At 43.9% G+C, this 25,062-nt stretch overlaps 3 protein-coding genes across 10 annotated transcripts; 2 read left to right on the plus strand and 1 right to left on the minus strand.

Annotated features, from left to right (window-relative positions):
* The first annotated feature begins 30 nt into the window (after window positions 1-30).
* On the plus strand, window positions 31-7,128 carry arhgap28 (Rho GTPase activating protein 28). Its single transcript, XM_028432601.1, has 15 exons — window positions 31-77; window positions 2,545-2,747; window positions 2,817-3,037; window positions 3,156-3,267; window positions 3,493-3,815; window positions 3,943-4,105; window positions 4,861-4,952; window positions 5,156-5,233; window positions 5,372-5,525; window positions 5,598-5,680; window positions 5,808-6,023; window positions 6,099-6,224; window positions 6,350-6,477; window positions 6,564-6,601; window positions 6,844-7,128. The coding sequence occupies exons 2-15, from the start codon at window positions 2,546-2,548 to the stop codon at window positions 6,924-6,926; spliced, it is 2,019 nt and encodes a 672-aa protein (XP_028288402.1). The 5' UTR covers window positions 31-77; window position 2,545; the 3' UTR covers window positions 6,927-7,128.
* On the minus strand, window positions 7,054-12,900 carry zbtb14 (zinc finger and BTB domain containing 14). 2 transcript variants are annotated; one of them, XM_028432611.1, is made up of 10 exons: window positions 12,714-12,900; window positions 10,455-10,643; window positions 9,508-9,678; window positions 9,337-9,432; window positions 9,123-9,266; window positions 8,764-9,008; window positions 8,527-8,612; window positions 8,290-8,429; window positions 8,112-8,207; window positions 7,054-8,001 (listed from the first exon to the last, which is right to left on the minus strand). In XM_028432611.1, the coding sequence occupies exons 2-10, from the start codon at window positions 10,641-10,643 to the stop codon at window positions 7,861-7,863; spliced, it is 1,308 nt and encodes a 435-aa protein (XP_028288412.1). In that variant the 5' UTR covers window positions 12,714-12,900; the 3' UTR covers window positions 7,054-7,860. The 2 variants fall into 2 exon arrangements, with proteins under 2 accessions (XP_028288412.1, XP_028288411.1); XM_028432610.1 differs by having other exon boundaries at window positions 9,123-9,278.
* A 5,340-nt stretch (window positions 12,901-18,240) lies between these two features.
* LOC114453002 (copine-3-like) lies at window positions 18,241-25,024 on the plus strand. 7 transcript variants are annotated; one of them, XM_028432605.1, is made up of 17 exons: window positions 18,241-18,373; window positions 19,186-19,350; window positions 19,443-19,622; window positions 19,695-19,769; window positions 19,847-19,918; window positions 20,289-20,369; window positions 20,524-20,613; window positions 21,490-21,588; window positions 21,679-21,765; window positions 21,854-21,913; window positions 22,036-22,169; window positions 22,266-22,320; window positions 22,458-22,509; window positions 22,749-22,882; window positions 22,980-23,216; window positions 23,327-23,441; window positions 23,899-24,016. In XM_028432605.1, exons 2-16 carry the CDS (start codon window positions 19,192-19,194, stop codon window positions 23,435-23,437), a joined length of 1,626 nt encoding a protein of 541 aa, XP_028288406.1. In that variant the 5' UTR covers window positions 18,241-18,373; window positions 19,186-19,191; the 3' UTR covers window positions 23,438-23,441; window positions 23,899-24,016. The 7 variants fall into 7 exon arrangements, with proteins under 7 accessions (XP_028288406.1, XP_028288403.1, XP_028288405.1 ...); XM_028432602.1 differs by lacking the exon at window positions 23,327-23,441 and having other exon boundaries at window positions 23,899-25,024; XM_028432604.1 differs by lacking the exon at window positions 23,899-24,016 and having other exon boundaries at window positions 23,327-23,873.
* The last annotated feature ends 38 nt before the right edge of the window (window positions 25,025-25,062 follow it).

The raw sequence follows: 25,062 nt of genomic DNA on the forward strand, positions 1-25,062 counted from the left end.
CCCCACCCTAACCATCACTGGTCCCTCCCATCTCCTGTCCTGACTCCTCAGACAAACAGCTGCTGGACCGAGTGGAGGTAAGTGTCTACTTGCTTTATCCCACATAGCACAATGACTGATAACCTATTGATGGGAGTGATATATTACATATTGATAACCTATTGATCCTGATGAGGAGAGAGGTAGAGTCAGACAGTGGACCAGGAAGATGATGAATAGAAAAGAAATAATGTCAGAAACAGGCACAGATCTCCGTAGGACTGATAACACGTCCCCGGTCGACTGGTGTATGTAGCTCATCACAAACGCTGAATAAATCTGGTTGATTACCCTGATCACGTGAACAATAATCTCAGTGACTGTTAACGCATTCAAGTTTAGAATGTGTTGAGTCAGATGCTTTATTTATAAATGTAGAAATTCAGTTTCTGTCAGTAACCACACAGAACAGCAAAGTTTCAGAGGGTTGAACGTTGGTCTGGAGGTCCGGTTACTGTCTGAGGACCTGACTGAAACCACTTATCTCTGATTGGTCAACAGCTTCCATTTCCTCCTAATGGACACATAGCAGCAGCTATAGCTTTAGCCTGCACACGCCACTCTGTAGTCCTCGGGGAGCAGAACCATTAGCCAGAGGTTCCCCCACCACACACACATTGATCAATACACTGCAAGATGCTGAGACTTCCTTTCACACACTTTATCAATATTTTAAATAAGGTCAGTTTTGTCCCTCTATCAACCACAAACCCTGTGGTTATGATCATTTAGACAGTAGATAAACAAATTCAAAAGGATTTCTTAATTAACAGTATCTTTTCAGACTTTCAACATGCTTATAAAACTGACTATTCAACATGTAACTGCTGCTCTCACCCAAGTAACAGATGATTGGCTGAAACAAACTGATGATAAACTATTAGTTGGAACAGTGTTGTTGGATTTCAGCGCAGCTCATTGACTTTGAATTGTTAATTTTGAAATGAGCTGCTTATGGTTTTAAACTTTCAGCCATTAACTGGATGAAAAGCTTCCTTTTTAACCGGCAGCAAGTCGCCACGTTTATTGGGTCTTCTTCGAGTCGTAAAACATTATATTTTGGCGTACCTCAGGGAGGCTGCCTTGGACCTTTATTATATTCAGTGTTTGTAAACGATATGTCTTAAAAAATGCTCGCTGTGCAATTTACACAGATGACACTACAACTGGGGTTAGGGTTAGGGTTAGGGTTACACTACTGGGGATTACTGTTGATGAAACACTTTCTTGGACTACTCATATTAATGAGATCATAGCAAAAATGAGCATTTCAACTGTTAGAAAAGCTTATTTTCTAAGTCTAAGTCTAAGTAAGTCAACTACTGAGCGAGTAACAACCTCCCTCGTGTTGTCACATCTTGACTACTGCCCAGCAGGCTGGTCCAACGCTTCTAAACTGCAACTAAATAAAAGTCAGTTCACTCAGAGCTGCAAGACTTGCTCTGCAGTGCTCACTCAGGTACAGTTCTGGAACATGCATAATGACTAGTCATGGATGAGAGCTGGCGATAGACTGATTCTGTGTTTAAGAACGTTCATACTGTACATCAGCTAAGCCCTCCTGTCTCTGTTCTCAGCTGGTGCCAGTGAAGGTCACAACTACGGCACCAGACGAGCCTGGAGAGGTGCTTTACCCTATACCTATTTCAACCATGAGAGACTCAGCGAACTGTATGAGAAAGAATTTATTAATACAATAATTGTGAATGTGCGTTGGCGTTCTAGACCCCGTCGTGAGGACCATGTCCGAAAGGGGGGAAAGCTTGAACGGAGAGGCCGCTGATCAGAAGACCCCCCTGGGTCTAGACCTGGTGGTGGTGTAGAAACAGGAGAGCAGGAGAGGGGAGACCTTGAACTACATGGATCGGGAGGTGCTTGGGGTGGAGGAGGGTTGCCGGATTCGATCAGGAGACAGCTGGAGAAGAGACAGAGGCTTTTAAATTTCTTGCTATGCTATGATTGGTCATGAGAGGGACGGATCGACAGCTGATTGGTGAGGGAGGTGCCATCTATTAAACACCTGACTATGTGGGAGGTCACTAGAGGGAGTGCAGTGCAGTGAAAGAGAGTGCGAGGATGGTGAAGAGGGAAGCGGATAGAGATAAGAGGTGGATGATGTGGAATAGAGTCTTCATGACTGAACTTACGCTGAGAGCTACATATCAGCCTATAACCCGGATCAGATGCTTTAAAAAGAACAGTGTTGTACAGAGCAATCGCTCCCTGGAATAAACTCAATCACCAGCAGAGAAAGTTTCAGGAAAAGGCTGAGAAAAGTTTTACTGGAAGAGGTTTCTTTGGTTTTTAATGTTGTAATCGTGGACCCAGGAAGAACAGCTGCTGCTGAGGCAGTGACTAATGGGGATCTATAATAAACCAATAAACAAAGCCTCAACACAGAGTGTCTTCCATGGATTTTAAACAGAATTCTTTAATCATTTCTTAATTCTAATGAGTGAAATAAAATAAAAAGAATGGACATCCTCCCTGTTGACATCCCAACAGGATGTCGTCGTCTGCATCTGCCACCTCTACCTCCACCTCCACCTCCCTTGCCACTGCTTCCACTTCACCTTCTACTCGCACAGTAACTTCTGACCCCCGAAATGTTACCATGGAAACCTACTGGAGGGAGGTGCAGAGCATCAAGGAGGAGAAGGAGGGACAAGAAGAAGAAGAAGAAGAAGAAGAGAGGAAGAGTATGGATGGTAAGTGAGGCATCCCCATTTTGTGAAGTGCTTCCTGTATTTTTGTTTTATTTGTTTTTTTTTTTCCAGAGGTGGAACTGGAGGAGGCGTGGCTGATGGAAGCGGGGCTATCCTCTCTTCTGATGTGCTCGGTGGAATCGGAGGAGGCACCACCGCCAGCTGAGGCCTTGCTCTCCACACTGACACGACAACAAGCTGCCACAGTGAGGAAGAGGCTGGACAACTACAATGAGACACTGAAAAAGAGAAACAGACAACCGGTCAGAGATGTCCGGGACGTCTTCGCTAAGGTGGGACGCAACAACAAGGAGGACATGTATAAACAGTCCGTATGCAGCATGTTTGTGTCAAAGGACTCGCTGTGTTATCTGCATTGACTGATGGATGATGGGGCGTTTTCTGTTTCAGCCTGATGATGATTCAGCAGACCGATGCCCCTCTCCTTCCTCCCTTCATACTGAGTCACCACCGAGTCGATACCACACCACCACCAAGACCATCCGCAGAAACACTAATAAAGGTAGCTGTGTGTCTGCTCACCTGTAGGTGGTGTCGGTCATTCTTAATGGGATCTTTAATGGCCTCAGGATGTAGTGAGCCTTTAGAAAATATGACACAACTTTGATGAGTTCTAGAGGCCAGCATAGTGGTTCAGTGCTGACCTTGTGGTGGTCTTGTGAATGTGTTTGAGGTGCTGTCAGAGCCTCCATGTGACTCTGTATCTGCTGCTCGTTTGTGTTCACAGAGCGGCCGACTCTTCCCGTGTTTGTTTTTGAAGACCTACTGCCAGAACACCCGCCATCCCCAACAAACACACCATTTTTATCCAAACTTCACTCTCCAACACACACACATTCTCTAACACACGTGCACTCTCCCACAAACACACAGAGTCACACACTCACCCACTCTCCTGTTCACACAAACTCACTGCCTGGCAGTCAATTGCAACAAGCTGATTGGCTGCTGCGGGACTCGCCATACTCTGAGGGTGTAGCTGGTCACAAGAAGGATGGAACATGTTGGGACTGCATCTGCTTTCATGGAGATGACAACAGTGAAGTGCAGGTGTGTGTGATTTGCTGTGTGCTTGGAGCTGTAGTCAGATTTAATGGATTAGATCACAGGAGGCTGCTGATTGATTGCATTAAAAAGGTGTGTTTGTGCGTTTGTGTGTTTATGTGCGTGTGTGTAGTTTGCACCAGTGTCTCCCTGTCAGGGCCTCACCTGTGTAGATGACCTGTCATCATGTGACCTCACACGGCTGGGCTTCATTGCTCATATTGAGCTCTCCACCTTCCTGTTAGCTCTGGGTGTTCAAACCAAACGCACCCGTCCTCCACGCTACAAGAGCCGAGGTGTGTTTCACATTGTAAATGCAGATTTAAGCCAACAGGACTTCAGGTAGGAGAGAAACCTAATGAGTTCATGGTTAGTAGAGGTGAAATGTAAATTGTTTATGGAATTAAGGTTGTGAGGTCATTCTGAACCATTGAAACAGCTTCATAACTTCAAATACAGATGGCTGATGATGATGCAGATGATTTCTAGCACTCTTCTATCTTTCCGAGCACTTTAGAGTGCGTCCCAGTCACACTCATGTGTTCATGCACACACACCGAGCTGCCACTTGTGTGCTCATCTAACAACTACCAGCTCTACCGAAGGAGCCATAGCAACAAAAACACTCCTCTAATATAGTAGTGTAGGTTGGCTTTGTTGGCTAAGCAGACTGTAGAGTTTTCCTTTTGGGACTCTAGTAGTCTTTTAGACCCGTTGGCGAGTTCTAAAGGCGACTTATATGTTACTTTTCCTTTTGGGTGATCTGTGTGACCATTGTAGATTGCATGTTACTTTGTGTTGCTGGCAGCCAACACACCTGGACTGAAACTATCTACTACTAACATGTCGATGGCCAAAAAGCAACACCTTCTATCTGCTTGTGCAGTTAGAATCTTCCTTGTTCTCATCATAGAAAGTGAAATCCACCAAACAGAAAACGCTGCACATAGCAGGTTTTGTGCTTTGGCCATCGATATGTACTGAAAAAGTCTCATATGGACTCACTGTCTGTCTGTCTGTCTGTCTGTCTGTCTGTCGGTCGGGCCATCAGACAGTGGTGTGTTTGGTGTTCCCCTGAACTCACTGTTGGAGAATGACAGGAAGAAGTTTCCTGGCATCAAAGTTCCAGTTGTCTTCCAGAAGGTGAAAAACACTAAGCTCAGATGTTACAGTCACATTTTATTTATATGCGGTTAGCATGAAGTAACAGCTGGCAGAGCTAAATATGTTCAAGTTTAGTTTAGATCAGATAATTTAATCTCAGAGCAGCTACAGTTGTTGGAGGATTAGACTGTTTGATAGAACCTGAGCCAGGACTCATCTGCACTGTGTGTATGTGTGTGTAGCTGCTGTGTGTTCTAGAGGAGACTGGTCTGCAAACTGAAGGGATCCTCAGAGTACCAGGATCAGCTGCTAGACTCAAGGTAACCCACAGGAACAGTCCTGTTCACCTCAGAAGATACTGCTTTGTTTTAACCTGTGACCTGGTCTAAAGCTTTAAAATGTGCCTCTCTGTCTGTCTCTACAACGGTCTCTACAACTGTCTCTCTGTCTGCCTGCAGTGCATGCGCCAGCAGTTAGATAGGTGTTACGGGAGCTTTGATTGGTCTGCAGTCAGAGAGGTGGACGCTGCAGGTCTGCTGAAACTTTTCATTAGAGAGCTGCCCACATCTCTGCTGACACACACACATCTGTCCACCTACCGCTCATTGCCAGGTATGCACACACACACACACACACATACACACAGTGTTTCGGGTACTTACATGTCTGTGTGTGTCCCTGCAGGGTTGTCCTCTGAGGTCCATCAAGTTCAGGCACTCCAGTTGATGACATTGTTGCTCCCAGAAGCCAACAGAGACACTCTGAAAGTAATCATAACACAGACAGACTGAAGTTAAATGTGTGGGGGGGGGGGTTATTTCCACCTTAAATGTTGACAGAAATTGACAAAGCTGGATTCGTTTCCATGGTAACATATATGTTTACGTGTTACAGGCCCTGCTGGCCTTCCTCCGTAATGTGATCTCTCATCAGGACCAGAACAGGATGTCTTTGTGGAACGTCGCCATGGTGATGGCACCCAACCTGTTTGCCTGCCACCAACATGGCAAAAAGCGCTCAATAGTTAAGCAGCGGGAGGAGATGGAGGAGGCATTGGGTGGGGCTCACCTCATCCGGCTGATGATCACACACCAGGATTTGCTGTGGACAGTGAGTCTCCAGACACCCTTGCAGACTCCAGTGACATACTTGGACCTCCTTTCTTTTTTCTCTCTCTCTCAACAGGTTCCCAACTTCCTGCTGTCTCAGGTGAGACAGATGAACCAGACATCCAATCAGAAAGAGCTTGGCCTGAGCAGAACAAAGAGATGGCTGCTGTGGAAGAGGAATGACAAGAATGACAGGAACCAGGTGAAGTGCCAAAACCAGGAGAGACAGGAACCAGGAGACAGAACAATTAAACCACAGAGAGAGTCAGGGACTAAAAAACCAGAAAGAGGAGGGTGTGGTGTTCATGTGTGTGTTTGGGATTTCAGATTATGGAGCTATGTGAGGGTGTGATCAGGGTTCACGCCCCCTTGCACACCAAGGTGTCCATGGCAATACAACTGAACAAACAGACTACAGCCAAAGATGTCACATCTCGCTTCGAGTGTAAGGACAGGTAACACACACACATCTGTACTTCTGTATTTGTGAGAACCTAGCACAATAAATGTAACCACTCTGTTTCTGTTTGTCCATCACCAGTCCTCTGCAACATCTGTATGAAATTGGAGGGAACATCTGTGAGTTTTATGATGACCCCTTATCTCACACTTTGGTCATGTGACACCTGCTGTCAGACTTCTGCAATGAAAGAGCATATTTTCCGCTCCCTGCCTGACATCCTTTCTTCTAAAGTTTGGCAAATCATTTTATTGGCTGTATTGACCTTAAACTAACTTTGATGAGGAAGAACAGTTTCAATCCTATCTACAGCTGTATGGTAAATGTAACATGTCAAAACCTGTCTGTCTGTGTCTCTCAGGTGAACGTCGCCTCCACCCAGACTGCATTTTATTGGACATTTACAGAGTTAACCCTCACTGTGACTGGCTGATCAAACCCTGACACCTGTAGGCTCACCACTTCTCCTCCTGCTGATCACTGCTTGCATGTACAGAATGACCACAGCGCTCAGTAATGAATAAAGAGAGAACACAATGAAACTGTTCACTGATTAACATGTACATCTAGATTGAGGAGTTTAATTAAAATGGTTTATTTGTTTAAAAAGTTTTATTTTACTATCAGTAAAGTGGCACCATGAAAAGAGCCCCTGTGAATCATTTTGTCCACTTTGGGCACCTGTAAGTGATGTTATGAAACACTGACACACACATGTGCTTTAGAACACGGCAACTCTGCTCATGAAACTGAACAGAACCGTTTTATATACAACAACAACTACAACAGCTTCAAGATCCACTTTCGTACAGTTTGCTTCAGACGAAAAACAACATCATACATGAAGCCAGAAGTCACACAGACAATCAGCTATATTTTACATATTCATCACATGACCACTGAGGTCACCAGTTCACGTTTGAGTCTGTTCACGTTCATCAGTTCAAAGCAGGAAAGACAACTTCTACCAAATACAGCTTCATTAACTGGTTTAAATAAACAGGAGCTGAGATCCTGAAAGCGAGCAGCTGAGGCCAGATGTTAGGGGGCGCTGCCGGTGTCCAGATGTTAGGGGGCGCTGCCGGTGTCCAGATGTTAGGCGCAGCTGCCGGTGTCCAGATGTTAGGCGCAGCTGCCGGTGTCCAGATGTTAGGCGCAGCTGTTAGGCGCAGCTGCCGGTGTCCAGATGTTCGGCGCAGCTGCCGGTGTCCAGATGTTCGGCGCAGCTGCCGGTGTCCAGATGTTCGGCGCAGCTGCCGGTGTCCAGATGTTAGGCGCAGCTGCCGGTGTCCAGGTGAGAAGCACAGCTGCCGGTGTCCAGATGTTAGGCGCAGCTACCGGTGTCCAGATGTTAGGCGCAGCTGCTGGTGTCCAGATGTTAGGAGCAGCTGATGGTGTCCAGATGCTGCTCCTCTGCAGCCATGGCAGCAGCCTGCAGCGTCTCTGTGTCGCTCTGCAGTGGATTCAGCTGTTTCCTCTCACTGTGCATATTGTTCTCGTGGCGCTTTAGATCAGATGCCTGAAATTACAGTGACACTGAACTCAGCACAGGTACTAACAGACATTGCTGCAACAACATGTACCATCAAGCAGTACTGTGAGTAGCAGCATGAGTAGTATCGGTGGTACCTTGGCAAAGGCCTTGCTGCAGGATGGGCAGACATATGGTTTCTCTCCTCTGTGTCTCCTCTCATGATCCTTCAAGTGAGACTTGTGTTTAAATGCCTGCAAACAGAGAAAAGGTAAGACAAACTCAGGTGAGGGAAACATAGAGACAAACACATAGTTGAGTGGACAGACAGGTCACCTTAGCACACATCTGGCAGGCAAATGGTCTCTCGTTGCTGTGAACACGTTCATGCTTTTTCAGGTCTGGAGCTCGAATGAAGGATTTCCCACACACATCGCACCTGTAGGGTTTGAAGCCTGTGTGGATCTTAAGGTGTTCTACAACAAACATGTGTAGGGGGAACCATTATGTCAGCAAAGATTTAAAAACATATAAATCACCACGCTCTCATCACAACACATGGACAGTTCTTACCTTTCAGATGAGCGTGTGTGGTGAACGCTTTGGTGCAGATCTCGCAGGCGAATGGACGCTCTGCAGAATGAAGCTTCTCATGTTTCCTGACAAGAGAAACCAGGTGTAATTTCAGGTGCTATTTAAAGTACACACTAAAAACACAGCAGTCAGTCCATCTCACAAAAACACTGGCGCACACACACAGCCATTATTCAATAATTACATGTGTATATATTTATGCTTGTGTGCACGTACCTGAGTCTGCTCTCGTCTAGAAAGGTCTTCCCACACACCTGGCAGGCGAGCTGCTCTCTGTGTCCATACAGCAAGTATTCAAACTTCATGTCGGTCGTGGCTGTTGACCATCCAGGCGGCTGCTCGTCCTTCACTTCCCCCATACTGTCAGCAAACGTCAGTGTCTGAGGGGCATGATGCTCAGCTCCCAGTTCTTTAGGCTCTGCCTCCATCTCTGTGACAACATCCTGATCATAGCATGTCACCTGAAGGGATCAAATTGGTATCTTTGTGAGGACCATGGCAGCGGTATATTAGGAGTACATTTTATCAGGCAAATTGAAGGTTGTTAGGGGGAATCAGTCCTGACAAGAACAGACCTTGTGTACATCCTCATTGGTTAGTTCTTTCAAAATGGCTTCCTGGACACGCAGTGCTGCACTCGGGGACTTATCTAGCTCCTGATTGGAGGATGCTTCGACAAGGTCATCTGTGGTGGGCGTGCCATCATGCTCGCCAAGCACCTGTACACACAGCTGAAGAATATAACTAACTGTGTGACAGATAATCACTTATCAATAACTCAATGGGTACCTCAGAGTCAGCAGCCAGCTGAGCTTCAGGCGGCAGGGCCATCTTTACGATGTCGTAGGGAAACTTCTCTTTGTCCTCTGATGACACGTCTCTTTTCTGACAACACATCGATGCATCATCAAACAGGGAAAGGAGCTAAGAGTCTGTGTGTGACCTGCGGGTCAATGTTACCTGTGAGCAGAGCTTGTCGAGAAAGCGGATGCCAAGGATTTGTCCTGATGACATCATGAGGTTTACGTCCCTCTTCTTGACAGAGATCTTTGCTGTGTACATGTAGTTCAAAACCTCCTCAAAGATGTCCGAGCGGATAAAGTCGATCTCGATCACTGACGAGTTGTCCACCTGAGAAAACACAAGAGCACAGATCTGTACAACACATAGTGCTCTGTATACAGTGAGGTCAGAGTTTTTGGACATTTGGCTTGTGTACAGCTCCACATTGCATCTGAAACGTAACACTTAAGATGTGTGAAGCTTTTCTGTTTTAATTCAGTGTGGCATTATCCACCAGGAGTTAACATTAAGACATACACACACACATTTTGGTGGCTCATATATAATGGAACATCATTACAAACACAAGGATTGCCTTTCATACTTGAATGAAAATCCTTTGCAGTCAATGACTGTATGAAGTCTGGAACCCATGGACATGAGCAGGTGCTGAGTTTATCCCTGGCAAATTCAACGTGGTGTACAAATGCCAAAAAACCTATTGTTGTTCCAATATTTATGAACCTGAGTTACATACACTACTGTTCAAAGGTTTGGGGTCACCAGGCCAGTTCTACAGCTTCTCTGATCAGCACAACAGCTCAGCTGTGCTAACATAATTTCACTGGAGTTTTCTAATCATCAAGTTTTAGCATGATTAGCTAACACAATGTACCATTAGAACACAGGAGTGATGGTTGCTGCATTTTTTTAAACAAAAAAAAAGACATTTGCAAGTGACCCCAAACTTTTGAACGGTAGTGTATGCAGCTGCCGAAAAGAAAACATCTGGACCATTATGAAAATAAATTACAGGATGTACAGTGCAGGAGCTGAAAACAGTTATAGTATTAGCGTGTGTTGTACAGTACACTGAAATTTTGTGGTGTGCATTTGGTCAGTACCTCATGTTTTTTGAAGAGTTTTTTGAAATAGTTGGAGCAGGCGGCAAGCACACAGCGGTGAGCGCGAAACTTGACGTCTTCAACAACAACAGCAATGTCGCAGTGTTCGCCCTCCAGCCGCTGCTCATTCAGGAGCTTCAGAAAGATGCTCTTATGTTCGTCGTCAACATACTTCACAGTCTCTGCCATCTGAAACACAAGAAAATCAAAACATACATTTCCTTTTTTGGAAGGCACATCCTTTATTCCATAACGGATCTTCAGTGGCGTCCGGTAAAATTCAGAATAGACTTTAATTCTCTACTACTCACATATAAAGCCCTAATAGGACTAGCTCCACTATACCTGCAGAATCTAATAGTCCCATATATTCCTAATGCGGCAGCTCGCCTCTTAACAGGAAGAAAAAGGGAGCACATCACCCCAGTGGCTGCCTGTTTCTTTTAGAGTCCAATTTAAAATGTAATCATTTGTTTTTAAATGTTTGCATCGCACCACGCCACTTGATCAGACATGCTGCACCTTTATGTCCCTGCCAGAGCATTAAGATCAGCAGAACAGCTCCTCCTGACAGTCCCCAGCACCAGGCTCATCACCTGAGGGGACAGAACGAGTCCCTCCACAGAACAGAAAATACTGAGTGATGACTGAGATAATGCTGTACTTCTTTTGTACTGTTGAAATCCTTAACATTCAAATAAAAATCTCATGCACTGAAATATTTTTGCACTTCTCTTGGGCTAAACTTATACTGAACTAACGCACATGCTATAAACAAAGAAGAGCTGTGAAATCTTTTTGCAGTTTTAGACTGAAGTTCTGTTGGCCTTACCTTTTATAAACTGAGTGATGCTGATATGGTTTTGTACTTTTTATGTCAGGGTGGATTTATGTATTGCTGGCATATAACTTTTCATTTTTGCCACTATTTTGGGAAACAAATTTTGTTGAACTCATCAATAAAGAAAATGGTGATGAATATTATTATCATGTATAAATAGGGAAAAAAAACATATTAATAATGGAATGATTGGTTAAAAACAATCAATAGTGACAGTGAAGAGGTCATATTGATTAGTATAAATGATCAGTCTGTGGAGTTGACCTGAGGAAGTTAAAGCCCGACATCATCCTGTCGGGTTGTCATCACATTGCTCATAGCAGCACCGCAGCCACTTAGTCAATGTTTTATTTTTGGACCGACACTGTGTGATGTCCTGCCGTTTACTCTGGAGTGTTTCATTTACCTGAAATCACCTACCCTGCAGAAAACCCGGTCTGAAGCTCTTCAAACCTTCGCAGAGCTGTTTTCATTGGTTTCACTTAGAAAGGTGTGATGTGCCTTTAAAGTCATGCTAAAGTTACAGATGTCTTTCTTCCAGCTGAGTGTAGACGCTGATACAACAACACATAGCTCGGCTCTCTGCTCAAATACCTGAAGCTCACACTGCGGGTGTGTCTCAGGTGGTCCCCTCCTCCGGTTCCAGTAGTTCATGTACCTCTATCGCGGACACGCGCAACAGAGCGTGTGCACGCTGCATGGTGCCTGGAACGCAGAGACCGGTGGACTGAGATCGTTTTCGATCGGTAATCGAATTCATCTACGGCCCGTCACGGTGTCGGTCTGAACCAGGATCTGGGCTGTCGTCCGACAGTTCATTTTAACCAGGCTAACAGCGCGAAGCTAACAGACTAGCAGCTCTGTGCAAACGTTAGCAGAACGGCTGCGTGTGCTTCTCAGACGCTGTGGCGGCAGCTAAATTCCCGTCGGAGCTTGCGTTAGCTTGAGAAAGCTAACATGCTAATTTAACTGCAACGTTGTGAACAGATGCAGGTACAGCCGCCCGGTGCTCATGTCCAGAACGATAGATGTGGCCACGGTGAACCGGCTGCCGGAGTGTTTTTGGGGGATATTTTGTTTAATGGCGGACAGTCTGGCCTGCTGTTCTGCTCGTTCACAAAATGGCGTTATTCAGGTAACTCAGCCACACTCGGTTAAACGCGAAGAACGACATCATCATCATCATCATCATCCGCCGGGCGGACAGCGGGCCGCGTGCTGCTCGCGGACCCACCGCTCCGCCGTACCCGGGACCAACACACAGGCACGCGAGCAGCGACGGCGCCGCGGCCTCGGCGACATGGACGAGACGAAGCTCGAGCAGCCATGAACGACTCGAGCACGCGCAGGCATCCCCGCGGAAACGGCTGCTGGAGCGGCGGTTGAGGGGACCGCGGGTCCGGGGAGCGGGGTCTTACCGTCACACGGGTCTGTGAAGAGCGTGTTCGTCTGGCAGTGTTAGCGGGCTGGGGGTCGGTGGACAGTTTGTCCGGTTGTTGTTGTTGTTGCTGCTGAGGACGAGCACAGAGCGGAAGGCCGCGCTTTGCGCCAGCACGCACACACTGCAGCAGCCCGCAGGCAGCGCGCCAAACATCCGTCTTCTTCTTCCGACAGCTTTCCGGCAGGCTGCACGTTACACAGCGCAATGCTGCCCTCTACCGTAAAAGAAGGGTCACTTTCTGAAAACGTGCGGACGTCATCGCCAACAGGCACTGTCAGGGAGAAGGAAGCAAAGGTTTATGTTTATTATGTTTGAAAGTCCAGCACAACAAGCATTTCATCATCAGAACATGTACACCATGAAGGTTATATTTATCAATACACAATTATTCCTGGAGTTTTCCTTCAGTCATCTATCACATTTTACCTGGTGAAGAAAATATATTTTTTTGTCATGATACCAAAGATGACACACACAAATAAAGTAATTACACAATGCATAAACCTGCTTATGAATTAAAACATGTACAATACATTTGGAAATCACCAACCATAAGATTAAAAATTCTAGTGGTGTCAGAAATGTAGGATAAATATGGGCACATTAAGTATTATAATGTTAAGCTATTTTACCTGCTGTAACACTGAATTTCTCCTGTGGGGGACTAATAAAGGATTATCTAAGTAGCACTGTGATCATCACTCCGGTGTCTACTGCGTGGGTGATGTGGCTGGTAGAGACTGGCTTGAGAAGCAAATGCACATAAAGCGTGGTCCTAGAAGGCAGATACAAAAACAAAGCTAGAAAAAGCACAAAAGTCTAAATTGTTCTGCAACACCAGGTTCACAGCAGCGGGAGAGTTACCCAACATGATCAGCTGCCTGACATTAGTCAGCCGGTCCAAAATGCTGCTGCTTGAGTTCTGAGTAATACCAGGAAAATGGATCACACCGGTCCTCAAATCACTGCACTCTTCCTGGCTTCCTGTGAGTCAAAGGGGAGGAACACCAACCCTCTTCACCCAGGGGTCCACACTCTGCTCATGTTCCCACTCCTTCATTCCACATAGAAGATCCTATGCCCTAAAGTTCTTCCAAAAACACAATAAAACCTTCAAAACTCCAATCTCGTGCACCCCCTCCCCACAGGTGCCCCTCAGGTCACCCGTTCACCATCCCTCCCCATGGGACCCACACTTAAGCCCCCTCAAGTGTTCGCCAAGAGCCGTCCCATTTAGTGCCTCGTGCCCCTGGTACCATAAAACCAGAAACCGAATATTTGTCACTAATTTTTTCCAAAGATTTGATACTGATGTCTAAATTGCCCAGAGACGAGATATTGTTTTCTAATTTGTCCAGAAAGTGCGTATTTCTCCCTAATCACATTCAAAAAGGAGATATTATTCTCTAATGGGTCCAAAAAATGTGTGTTTCTTCCAGATCTTTCTAATTAAAATCCTTAATTTGTTGGTTGTTTTAGTATAATTGTGTTTTGGTTATTTTGGTCCTTGATATTATTTGTGTTGTCGTGGTTGTTGGGTTATTTCCTGTTTTATTTTGGTTATGTTTTTTTTTTTATAATCATATATTAGTCCCACAGAGGGGACATTTCTTGAGGCTGCTGCCAAGCAATGTCTTACAATGACCGGCAAGGTCACACCCCAGTGAGTGCACTGTCGAACCACCAACCTTCCGGTTATTGGACAACCCTGCTCTACCACTGAGCCACTGCAACTCCAAGTCAGACCCCGTTTACACATACACGTGTTAAAGAATCTCAGATAGTGGGAGACAGGAAGTGGGCGGTGGTGTTCACCTGTAGGGGAGGAGACAGGAAGTATTAAGAGGACGTGTGCTTTCCACACTCTCCCCTTTTTTTCCTGACATGCTGCCACACCGAGTGAGATGATGTACTCCCTTTATGAGCATTTGAATTAGTGGGGCATGCATGATATTATATAATTTATTGTTTTTTTCCTTTGTTTAGAAAAATCATCCATACATCTATTGTATGAAAAACCCTTTGTCATCCTGCCCAAATAAATGTTTAAAATGGCTCTTGGATCCAGTGTTTGAATGTGCACACCAGACGTAGGTTCAAACCTAAAGACGGTCTTTTGCACATGGGTAAAAAGTGGAGCCTTTTCCCTTTGTTTGTGCCTTTCATTTTCACATAAACTGAGTTTTCGCCTCTGAAATCGAAAGTGGAGATTTTGAAAATGCTGTATTTGCGTTTGAATGTGAACTGACAAAAACGGAGGCACATGTGGGCGATCCACTGCCTTACATGACTGACCCATTGCTTCGCATTCTCACCTCTCTTTGCACCTGATGCCGTTATGTGGTGGAGCCATGTGTTTAAGAGCTTCTCTATAATGTGAAAGCAAAACAACAGCAAAGTGAATCTCTGGAAGAGTTAAAGGAGGAGAGTAGGAGATTTCATTCTGATGCACTTTTTGTTAAATTAGTGTAACTTCTCTTTACAATCTGATAGCAACCAATTAGTTCGGCAGTTTGGAATTAAAACGAAGAATATTAATCATCTGTGGAAGCTATAAAACACTAAAAACATCAGCCAATCCTCCGGGTGGACCCTGCACGGAGAGTTGGCTGGTTGTCACTCTCTTCCTGCTCTGTGCGCACCAGAGAGGTACGTGCATGATGGCCGAAGTCACAGACCGCAGCACGTCTTCAGATAATGCGCGTTCATGTGATTGGGAGGCGTGGCTTCGGGGTGAGCTCCGAGAGAAAGGGGCGTGTGTTTGCTTTGAAATCTGGCTGACTCTCACTGAGGTTTCAAAATCTCCTACCCTACCTTTAAACTGTAATGACAGAATAACTTAACTAAGATTTAATCTTGGGAAAATTGAATTCTTGAAAGGTATAGTGATCAACATTTGTGGAATTATTAGAGAGAAACATTTCATTTCTGGAATCCTATGGACACTCACCAATATGAGGGGATTCACCGGGTATGGGCCGTGGTGACCACTGGCACCTCTGGTGCACAGGAGGGGTCTGTGGAGTGGACTTTGGAGTATCCTCCCCACTGGTTAGCAGCCTCCTCATCAGTTTTGAGAGTCTATGTCTCAGTTTAGTACATGTCCTGCATCCCTGAAGGCACTGGTGTGCTGGGGAGCAGGTTGCTGAGGCAGGTGTGGGTGTGGTGCACGCTTGTCCTGGAGTGGCTCCTTTCTTGTGGCTGCTGTCCTTGCTGCTGCTGCTGTTGCTGCATGGCTGATCCAGATCGAGCATGCTGACCATTGGTGACTGTGGGTTGGAAGCCCTGAGAGCCTTGAGAGCTTTGATTTTGGCCTTCTTTTTTGCTGAATTGAAGATGTCTAGTTGTTTTTTCTAGAAAGGAAGAGAAAGTTCAGTTTAAAACAGTTGGCAACACCATCACCAACTCTGTGAATGATTTTTGGACTTGAGAGAATGATTTCTCATTTTTGGATGCACCAATACACAATTTCTAGATAAATACAACACAAAATCATTTAAATTGAAATGCTAATAGAATAAGACAAAACAGTCACCTGCATGTTAGAATGGATGGTTTATAAATGTTTGTCGAGCTGTGAGCAATTGCACTAACCCGATCTTTCTCCCTTACCACAAAAGTTTAGGGGTCTTCCGGGAATATTTATCCCAAAGCAATTCCACGAACCCGATCCTTATCGCTAACCGCAAAAGTTTAGGGGTCTTCCGGGAATATTCCGGGCACTCATCAAAGCCACAAAAACAAGACCCCCCAACAACAAGAAGAAGGACAACACCAGGCGGAGAAAGAACATCTCCATTCCATATGTGTCAGGAGTATCAGAGAAACTCCGCAGGATCTTCAACAACCATGACATCCCGGTCCATTTCAAACCTATGACAACACTGAGACAGAGACTGGTTCACCCCAAGGATAAGATTCCCAGGGAGAAACACAGCAATGTGATATATGCGGTCCAGTGCAGTGAGGAATGCTCTGATCTGTACATTGGAGAAACTAAACAACCACTCCACAGAAGAATGGCTCAGCACAGGAGAGCCACCTCTTCAGGACAAGACTCAGCTGTTCACCTCCACCTCAAAGACAAAGGACACTCCTTTGAGGACAACAATGTTCACATTTTAGACAGGGAGGAAAGGTGGTATGAAAGAGGAGTCAAGGAAGCCATCTATGTTAAGCTGGAAGAACCTTCCCTTAACAGAGGTGGTGGCCTCAGACATCATCTTTCTACCACATACAATGCAGTGATTCCATCCATTCCCAGGAAGTTTGCACATACTCACAGTAAGAACAAAGGGCTGTCAACCAGTCCCCCTCCGGCAGTTTCATAGTCGTTAGCCAGTCGTTAGACACACCTGGCCCAGTCAGCCAGAACATCACAGGTAAGTATGGAAACATTTAGTGCTATTGTTTGTAAGTTTTTTTAAAGTTTTACCCAGACCCACCACTGAGGTCTGTAACCACATATAAACCATGTTTCCCCACCAAACAGTTAGAACTGATGAAGCTGCTTGGATGAGCAGCGAAACGTCTTCTAGAAAACTCTACAAGTCCAGACGCCTTGCTTCAATCTTCTCTAAGCTTCTGGATCATTTCAGTCTGTTAGGGTATAAAATCAAAACAAAATCTGATTTCTGCAGGTCCAAAGTCAGCCTGCAGCCTATTATTTAGAAACTTTGGAGATGAAATGATGTCAGCACAGAATATTGTGTTTGTGTTAGTTCATTGTTTTGAGTTTTGACTTTATTTAATTTAGGGGTGGCTGAATAATGTGTCATTTTTGGGATTAAGTGATGTTAGCACAGTTTATTTAGATCTTAGCTAGTTTAGTTTAAATTTAACTGTTTCATTGTTTTCTAATGTGGGCCAATAAGGGACAATTCAGGGATCGCTTACACGTCCCTATGGTATTTTTTTGTGGATGCAGGTGTATGAGCTGATGGAGTTGTTGTGGTGGTAACTTACCACAGAAATATTTGTCACCAGCTCTATTTCACAGATGTACTGTAGAGAGAGAGAGAATAACCAGCCCTCCAGCTTTGTGTCATGGAAAGTGAGCTAACTTGCTGGAAACAGGGAGACTGAGGATGCTGCAGCAGCACCCCCTGCTGTAATATCACTGTAATACATCTTTATGTACTTTGTCAATGAGAGCCATGTTTGCGCCATGTTTGCATTAATCGCCCAGATACACAAACAAACACAAAAAACTTTTTTCCTAGCAACCCCTCCTAAATGAGCTTAAGCCATAAACTTTTTTCTTGCAAAAATATTACTAATATCCCTGTTTTCTGTATATAAACAGGAATATTATGAATATTAGTAAAAGTTTCAATTGTGTCGACATATTTATTCACATGTAATATGTACAAGTGCATGTAGAAGTAATAAATCAATGGCTACATTATTTCAAACAGTGTAATGTTTGACTCTAACATTACGTCACTGAGGTGAAAATGACGCGCTGGGATGAGGCAGGATGGCCACAGCACGCACGCACACTGTGATTTTAGGAGCGTGTGGACGCTCCATCCTGTGGAAGGAAAAGAGCGCGCCCAGTCCCACCCCCCTCAGAAGCCAGCTGGCTGGAGTTGGTGCCACACCGCAGAGGAGTCCACGAGCGAACACGCGTGCGAGGTAGGCCCAATTAAATTCATATTCATATCATAATGTTGTCATTGCCATTGAATAAAGATAGTCACAAAGCTGCCTTTAACTAATTGCTCATTTAGGTGAGTGTGTTTGTACTGTTATTCTAATCATGTGCCTGTAAACACGGAAAGTGAACTCCTCCAGTTAACGGGATGAATAACTCAGTTCATCAACTGCATTTATATAATGGTGAGAACACATTTTTTATTAGGAGTGGTTTAGTTTTTATCATTACCTCAAACTCTGTTTACAATGAACTGAATGAAGCCTCTGTGAATTTATTCCTTAGTGACATTTGTTCTGTTGGTGGCATTATTCACACTTTAATGAGCTTTATGCTCATGTTTTTGTCTGTTTGTTTTAACCTTATGAAAATCAAACTTCCCTTAATGATTGTCTATGATCTATGTTCTATAAAAACAGCTGCTGATGTTATCGCTGTTTTCCTAAAATGCTGTTCTCAGCACCATTCAGCTGGTTTACTCCTTGTTTGGGGTGTCCATCCAACAACACTCTTTACACAGTAAACACTGTTTGAGTTAATGGTATAAACAAAACCACACCTAATAAAATTTGTTCTCACCATCACTGTTAATGCAGGTGATTGGCTCGGCCTCTCCTTCATGTAAACACATGCTTACAACTACAAATATGTCTAACATTGATCAGGGATTTCTATGCATTTTTGAGAGCTAAACAATATTCATTTAATTGCAGCTGGCATCAGCATTTGCTATCCCGTTCTCCGTTCATTGGTGTTAATGTTAAGGTTTTGTGTGTGACTGTTTGGGCTCTAGTTTGAGATGGCGGTAGTTGAAGGCCTGGGGCTCAGTCCCACTGACTGTATGAAGAAGGTGGCGCTGAGCATCTCGTGTGAGAATCTGCTGGACATGGACACATTCTCCAAGTCTGACCCTCTGTGTCTGGTCCTCATGAACACCTCTGGGACTCACTGGAGTGAAGTAAGAAACGACTCGTTTGTTAAGCAACCAAGACTCCTTAAGTCTATGTTTAAAAAAAAAAACTGACTGTGAGACATGTATTGTTGTGTTAGATTGGACGAACAGAGACAATCCAGAACTGCCTTAACCCCACATTTTCCAAAAGTTTTGTCGTTGACTACTACTTTGAGGTGGTTCAGAAGCTGAGGTTTGAAGTGTATGACATCGACGATGACGACTGTACTCTGCAAGATGCTGACTTCCTCGGACTAATGGAGTGTACCCTGGGACAGGTGAGCACGATTTTCTTAAATAATCTACAGAAGTGTTGTTGTCTATTGCTGTTTCAATGTGTCTCTGTTCAGATTGTGTCCTCCAGGAAACTAACAAGACCCCTTGTAATGAAGGACGAATCACCTGCAGGGGAAGGAACCATTACTGTACGTTTCTTGTTAGAAGAACAACAAATTGTGTTGGTGGTTGATATTTCACTCATCGTCGTCTCATGCTCTTCTAGATATTTGCAGAAGAAAGAACAGACAGTAGAGCGGTGGTGTTCGAAGCCGCTGCAAGAAAATTAGACAGAAAGGTACAATTCAACACATTTGAACCGGGTTTTAGACATTTTTGTTGTCATTGTGGACACAATGTGTGATGTCTATAGTACTAGAACAAACCTACCTTTGGGCTAATCTGTACATGGTCAGAACATAAAAGGCTGTATCATAACACCAATCACATGACAGGAGTTCTCAGTATTCCTAAACCTGTGTTGCAGGGTGCTATCAGAGGGGTGAATCTGATGCTTATCTGTTATATGGTTTCTTCCACCCTTATAGTACCATAGTACCAACAGTACCATTAACCACACTAGAATATATATATATACACACCACCTAAACTGAACATCAGCATATCAATGTTTGTTCAGTTTCATGTTACTTGTTTATTATTTCTAGGACTTTTTTGGCAAGTCCGACCCTTTCCTGGAATTCTACAAACAGACAGAAACTGGATGGAAGCTGGCTCACAGGACCGAGGTACAAACACACACACACACACACACTGAATACTACTCTGCTTTCTGGTTTAAGGATTCTTGGACAGTGCAAAGGTTATAAAGTTATAAACAGACTATTTTTGCAACTGTTTTTTACAGTGGAGGTGGTTGTTAACGTTGCCTTAATTGTGCAGGTGGTGAAAAACAACCTAAACCCAGTATGGAAACCTTTCCGGATCCCGATACAGTCGCTCTGTGGAGGTGACGTGGAAAAGGTTATAAAGGTACAGAAACAAGCAGCGTTTTTGCGTTTTTTTGGGACTTTTTTACAGCCTTCATTCTGATGCTTAATCATTTTGATGGAACAGAGTGCATCGTTGTTATATATTTGTGCTTGTTATTCCTATCTTCTAACTCTATTGAAGCAAACTTATCAGGAAGAGATGCTTTCCAGCCAACAGTACATGTGAGGTAACTGTCGACACAGTGAGTGCTGTTCACATGACATGATACGGTGTCTGAAGACCGGACCGGCCAGACTATATAATCTAAATCTATTTTAAAGGAAAACAGTTCTGAAGCCCTTTGGTCATCTTATCTGTTAAATGTCCCTCAGTTCTGTACTCCCTGTTGCAGTGACTACAAAGAAATTGCATCAATTCAAAGTAGTCGAATAAGAAGCTTGTCCAAATGACATGAGAGATATTAACTTGTTTATCAACAGGTATGTTGACCAAAGGCTCAGTTTACCAAAAGAAGTCGAAGTTTTTCCAGCTTAGCCGTTAATCTCACAGATTGTAGCATCGCACAGTTTGTCTCCAGCTGGTCGCCTCATACTGTGTCTATAGTCTATAGAGCAGCGAAACGTCTTCAAGAAAACTCTACAAGTCCACACGCCTTGCTTCAATCTTTTCTACGTATGATGACCTGGATGACTGAGAATCTTCAACATGTCTATAGTACCGTTTTTCTTCACCAGTTTTGATGGCTTGTGTGTGTGTTTCTAGTAGATCAGGGTGTTACCTTACATGTCCAGCTTCTCACCCACGGCATGCTTTCATCTCATCTGCTTGGATTCCCACACCCTGTGCACCCTGTGCAAAATGTTGGTAGAGTGGAGAGATTTGTCTGACGGCTTCTGCTCTGTGCGCTCTTTGCAGGTGGAATGCTACGACTACAACAACAGCGGATCTCATGAGTTGATTGGAACCTTTCAGACCTCGCTCAGCCAAATACAGGATGCAACACAAACATATGCGGTAGACCACTGTTTGTGTGTGCACTTAGCTTAGCATAAACATGATGGTGAATGTGTATCTGACACGTGTGTGGTGTGGCTGTCATCTCAGGCTGAGTTTGAATGCATCAACACTGCAAAGAAACACAAGAAGAAAAGGTACAAAAATTCTGGAGTCATCATCTTAAAACAGTGCAAGGTATGTTCATAGAAGTATGCTACATTAGAATAGCTCTGATTGATTGAAGCATGTCGGGTTAATTTGTTTAACTTTTCTATCATTGCAGATCGTGAAGGAGTACTCCTTTCTGGACTACATCTTGGGCGGCTGTCAGATTAACTTCACTGTAATTTCTACACATTCTTACGAATCAGATTATTTTCTTTCTATATATATATATATATATATATTTTTTTTTTAAATAAATACTGGGTTTATTGATGCTTTAATTTCTCCTGCTGGCTCCAGATTGCCATTGATTTCACAGGCTCAAATGGAGATCCCAGGTCCTCTCAGTCCCTCCACTACATCAACCCTCATGGCTATAATGAATACCTGGCAGCTATCTGGGCAGTTGGTAATGTCATCCAGGACTATGACAGGTGGGGAGATTGGAAGATACAGTAGAAAGGATTTCATGAACTCAGTGCCATTGACTGTAGCCTAATAAAAACATATTTTGTATCACTTCCTTGTAGTGACAAGATGTTCCCCGCTTTTGGCTTTGGGGCCCGGATCCCTCCTACTTGGAAGGTGACTGTCGCACCTAAAACATACTGTTCTCTGTGAATTTACTTGACGAATTTACTTAAAACATGCAAAAAAATAACCTTGGACTAGCATTGTGGCAAAGTCAGTTTAGGATCCTGATGAGCAGTTTGTGTTTGCAGGTATCCCACGAGTTTCCCATCAACTTCAACCCCTCAAATCCATTTTGTGCAGGTAACAACATGCTGTAGTGGACAAAGTTTGCTTTAATCATTAGATAAAAAGTCAGTTACCAAGCAAGACTGGTTTTTGTTTAACATTGTTGTAGTTACAATATTGATTATTGATCATAAACTTCTGTGCAGCTTCTCTTCGTCTCATAATCATTTTGTTGCTAAATCCACATCTATAGAAAATGACGTGTGATGTTGCTTGGTGTCGAATGAACTCACCAGTGTGTGTGTGTTTTGTAGGAGTTGAGGGTGTGGTCAGTGCTTACCAGCAGTGTCTGCCGAAGGTGAAGCTTTATGGCCCCACAAACTTCTCCCCAATCATCAAACACATCTCCCTTTTTGGCAGGCAGGCCATGCAGCAGCAAACTGCCGCTGTGAGTTCTGGGAGCCAGTCAGTGTGGTCTAACTGAAGCTTCTCCTATCATTGTACTGTATTGTACTGTATGTCTCTGTTTGGTAATTTTTTTATAGCAATACTTTGTCCTGCTGATCATTACCGACGGAGTGATCACAGACATGGATCAGACCCTCAGCGCTATCGTCGACGCCTCCAGACTGCCCGTGTCCATCATCATTGTTGGGGTTGGAGAAGCGGACTTCAGCGCCATGGAGATCCTGGATGGAGACAACGGACTTTTGCGTTCACCTACTGGCGAGACTGCCATGCGTGACATTGTGCAGTTTGTTCCATTCAGGCAGTTCCAAAATGTAATCTGCTGCTAATTTGAAAAGAAATCATTTGTAGCCATGAACCACCTAACCTCCTCTAACATACTGAAAACGAGCACCCATTTCAATGTTTGCACATCTTATTTCAGGCAGGCACTGTGGCCCTCGCACAAAGTGTACTAGCAGAGTTGCCCGACCAAGTGGCGTCCTTCTTCAATTTATTTGAACTGAAGCCCCCCAACGACCCCCGTCCTTCCTAACAACGTAGGCCCCAAACCCCCACCCCCTCTATTCTTCCCTGCGTTTTATCTTTAGCTGCATGTGTTTGGTTTTTCTTGATATTTGTGTCCTGCTTTTGGGGCTCGAGGCTTTGTGCTGGGACCACAGCTTTTCCCTTGTGGACTAAATGACCGGAGGTTTAAGTCTTTGGCTTGTCATCGTAGGGTTGGGTTTGGTACGCCAACTTGTTCTTGTGTACAGACTTCTCTCTAATTAACCCCTTCTACATGATGATCATCTCTCATCTGAGGGCTTACACTGCTTTTCCCACTTACATACTGTGCTGCACTAAACTAACCAACCAACTTTTTTACTTTTCAGGCCTGTGACCCTCTGTTCTTCTTTAACATCAATCATTTTTTTACAAATTCTTGAAGATACATGGGGCTCATGGCTGCATTTTCCTGTCATAATTCCATTGCCTCCTCTTCATCTCTTCTAGGGTCCTCAGGAGATGCTTGCGAAGAACGTCTTGGCTGAAGTCCCAGGTCAGTTGGTGAGCTTTTTCGGCACCATGGGTTTGAGGCCACCCCACAGTGACACTGACATCTCAGCATCAGCATGAACTTTTCTCCCTAATACTGCAGCTTTTTAAGATCATGTAATTTCTAAAATTGTGTATGCAACTACTGCTTTCTTTACTACATATTCAGATATAGTGTAAATCCATAAAACACACATACATTAAGATTGAAAAAACAAAAAAAAACTGTTTTTACTGATACATGTGACTCAAGTGCCGAACTTGTTAAATATATTAGCAGTTTTTTAAATTGATTACCTTGCACTGAAATTAATTGGTAGTTTTGTCAAAGTCTTTGTGTTTTGTGGAAAAGGTGAGGCAGCTGATTACAGCCTTCATCAACCTGCATGTCCACATACAATGATCGGTTCCCCATGTTATGCCATATTTCACAATGCTCACGTCTTTTATTGATTTTTTTTCACAAGTGCATGTTGTGTCAAAAAAAATACAATTAAATTGAAATCACTCCATATCATAAGCCAATACAATTCAGGTATGCTTCAATAATGTTTACAGAATGTTTTCTGCATACTGGACTGTTAAGATCAATAACTTTGATACATTTGACACAGCTGAAGCTGTTGTGCTGTTTTAGAGATGCACTTCAGCTTACTTTATATATGTTCTTTCCTTTTTTTCAACATTTATCGTACCACTTGTTGCTTTCAAGGGGAAAAAATCACTGTCAGTCAGCATCATTTCATTTGATAAAATGCTTGTTTACACTTGTTTATACTTATAATTGAGGTTCACTATCTCTTAAGACTGTTAATGATATTAGCCCAGTACAGATCACTAAGTGTATAATGTAATTAATGTTATATTTATGTCGTCAGGTTGCTTGTACCGATGAGTGTGGCACTGCCTAATGCAGTAATACTTTCCTTTGCCATGCATGTTGATTCATTAGTGTTCATGTACATGTAGCCTGTATGATTTGTGTAATCTCATCTAACCATATAATTACTATGTAACAACGAGGATGTTTTTTTTTTTGTTTTTGTCCCGTTGCTGTTGTTGTTGGGAATTCCTTTAACGCACTTAAACACCAAAGTTAAACAAATTATATTGTCATATTGT

Source organism: Parambassis ranga, chromosome 20, assembly GCF_900634625.1.
Source record: "Parambassis ranga chromosome 20, fParRan2.1, whole genome shotgun sequence".
In the NCBI taxonomy this organism is placed as follows: Eukaryota; Metazoa; Chordata; class Actinopteri; family Ambassidae; genus Parambassis; species Parambassis ranga.

Excerpts from the sequence above, each read along its gene's own strand:
- arhgap28 (XM_028432601.1), top strand. The coding sequence starts at position 2,546 with ATGTCGTCGTCTGCATCTGCCACCTCTACCTCCACCTCCACCTCCCTT. Across the intron at positions 2,748-2,816 it reads AGAGAGGAAGAGTATGGATG|AGGTGGAACTGGAGGAGGCG; the intron begins GTAAGTGAGGCA and ends TTTTTTTTCCAG. Across the intron at positions 5,234-5,371 it reads GATCAGCTGCTAGACTCAAG|TGCATGCGCCAGCAGTTAGA; the intron begins GTAACCCACAGG and ends GTCTGCCTGCAG.
- zbtb14 (XM_028432610.1), bottom strand. The coding sequence starts at position 10,643 with ATGGCAGAGACTGTGAAGTATGTTGACGACGAACATAAGAGCATCTTT. Across the intron at positions 9,279-9,336 it reads AGCTGGCTGCTGACTCTGAG|CTGTGTGTACAGGTGCTTGG; the intron begins GTACCCATTGAG and ends TATATTCTTCAG. Across the intron at positions 8,208-8,289 it reads CCTGCCAGATGTGTGCTAAG|GCATTTAAACACAAGTCTCA; the intron begins GTGACCTGTCTG and ends CTCTGTTTGCAG.
- LOC114453002 (XM_028432602.1), top strand. The coding sequence starts at position 19,192 with ATGGCGGTAGTTGAAGGCCTGGGGCTCAGTCCCACTGACTGTATGAAG. Across the intron at positions 21,766-21,853 it reads TCATCTTAAAACAGTGCAAG|ATCGTGAAGGAGTACTCCTT; the intron begins GTATGTTCATAG and ends CTATCATTGCAG. Across the intron at positions 22,170-22,265 it reads GTCATCCAGGACTATGACAG|TGACAAGATGTTCCCCGCTT; the intron begins GTGGGGAGATTG and ends ACTTCCTTGTAG.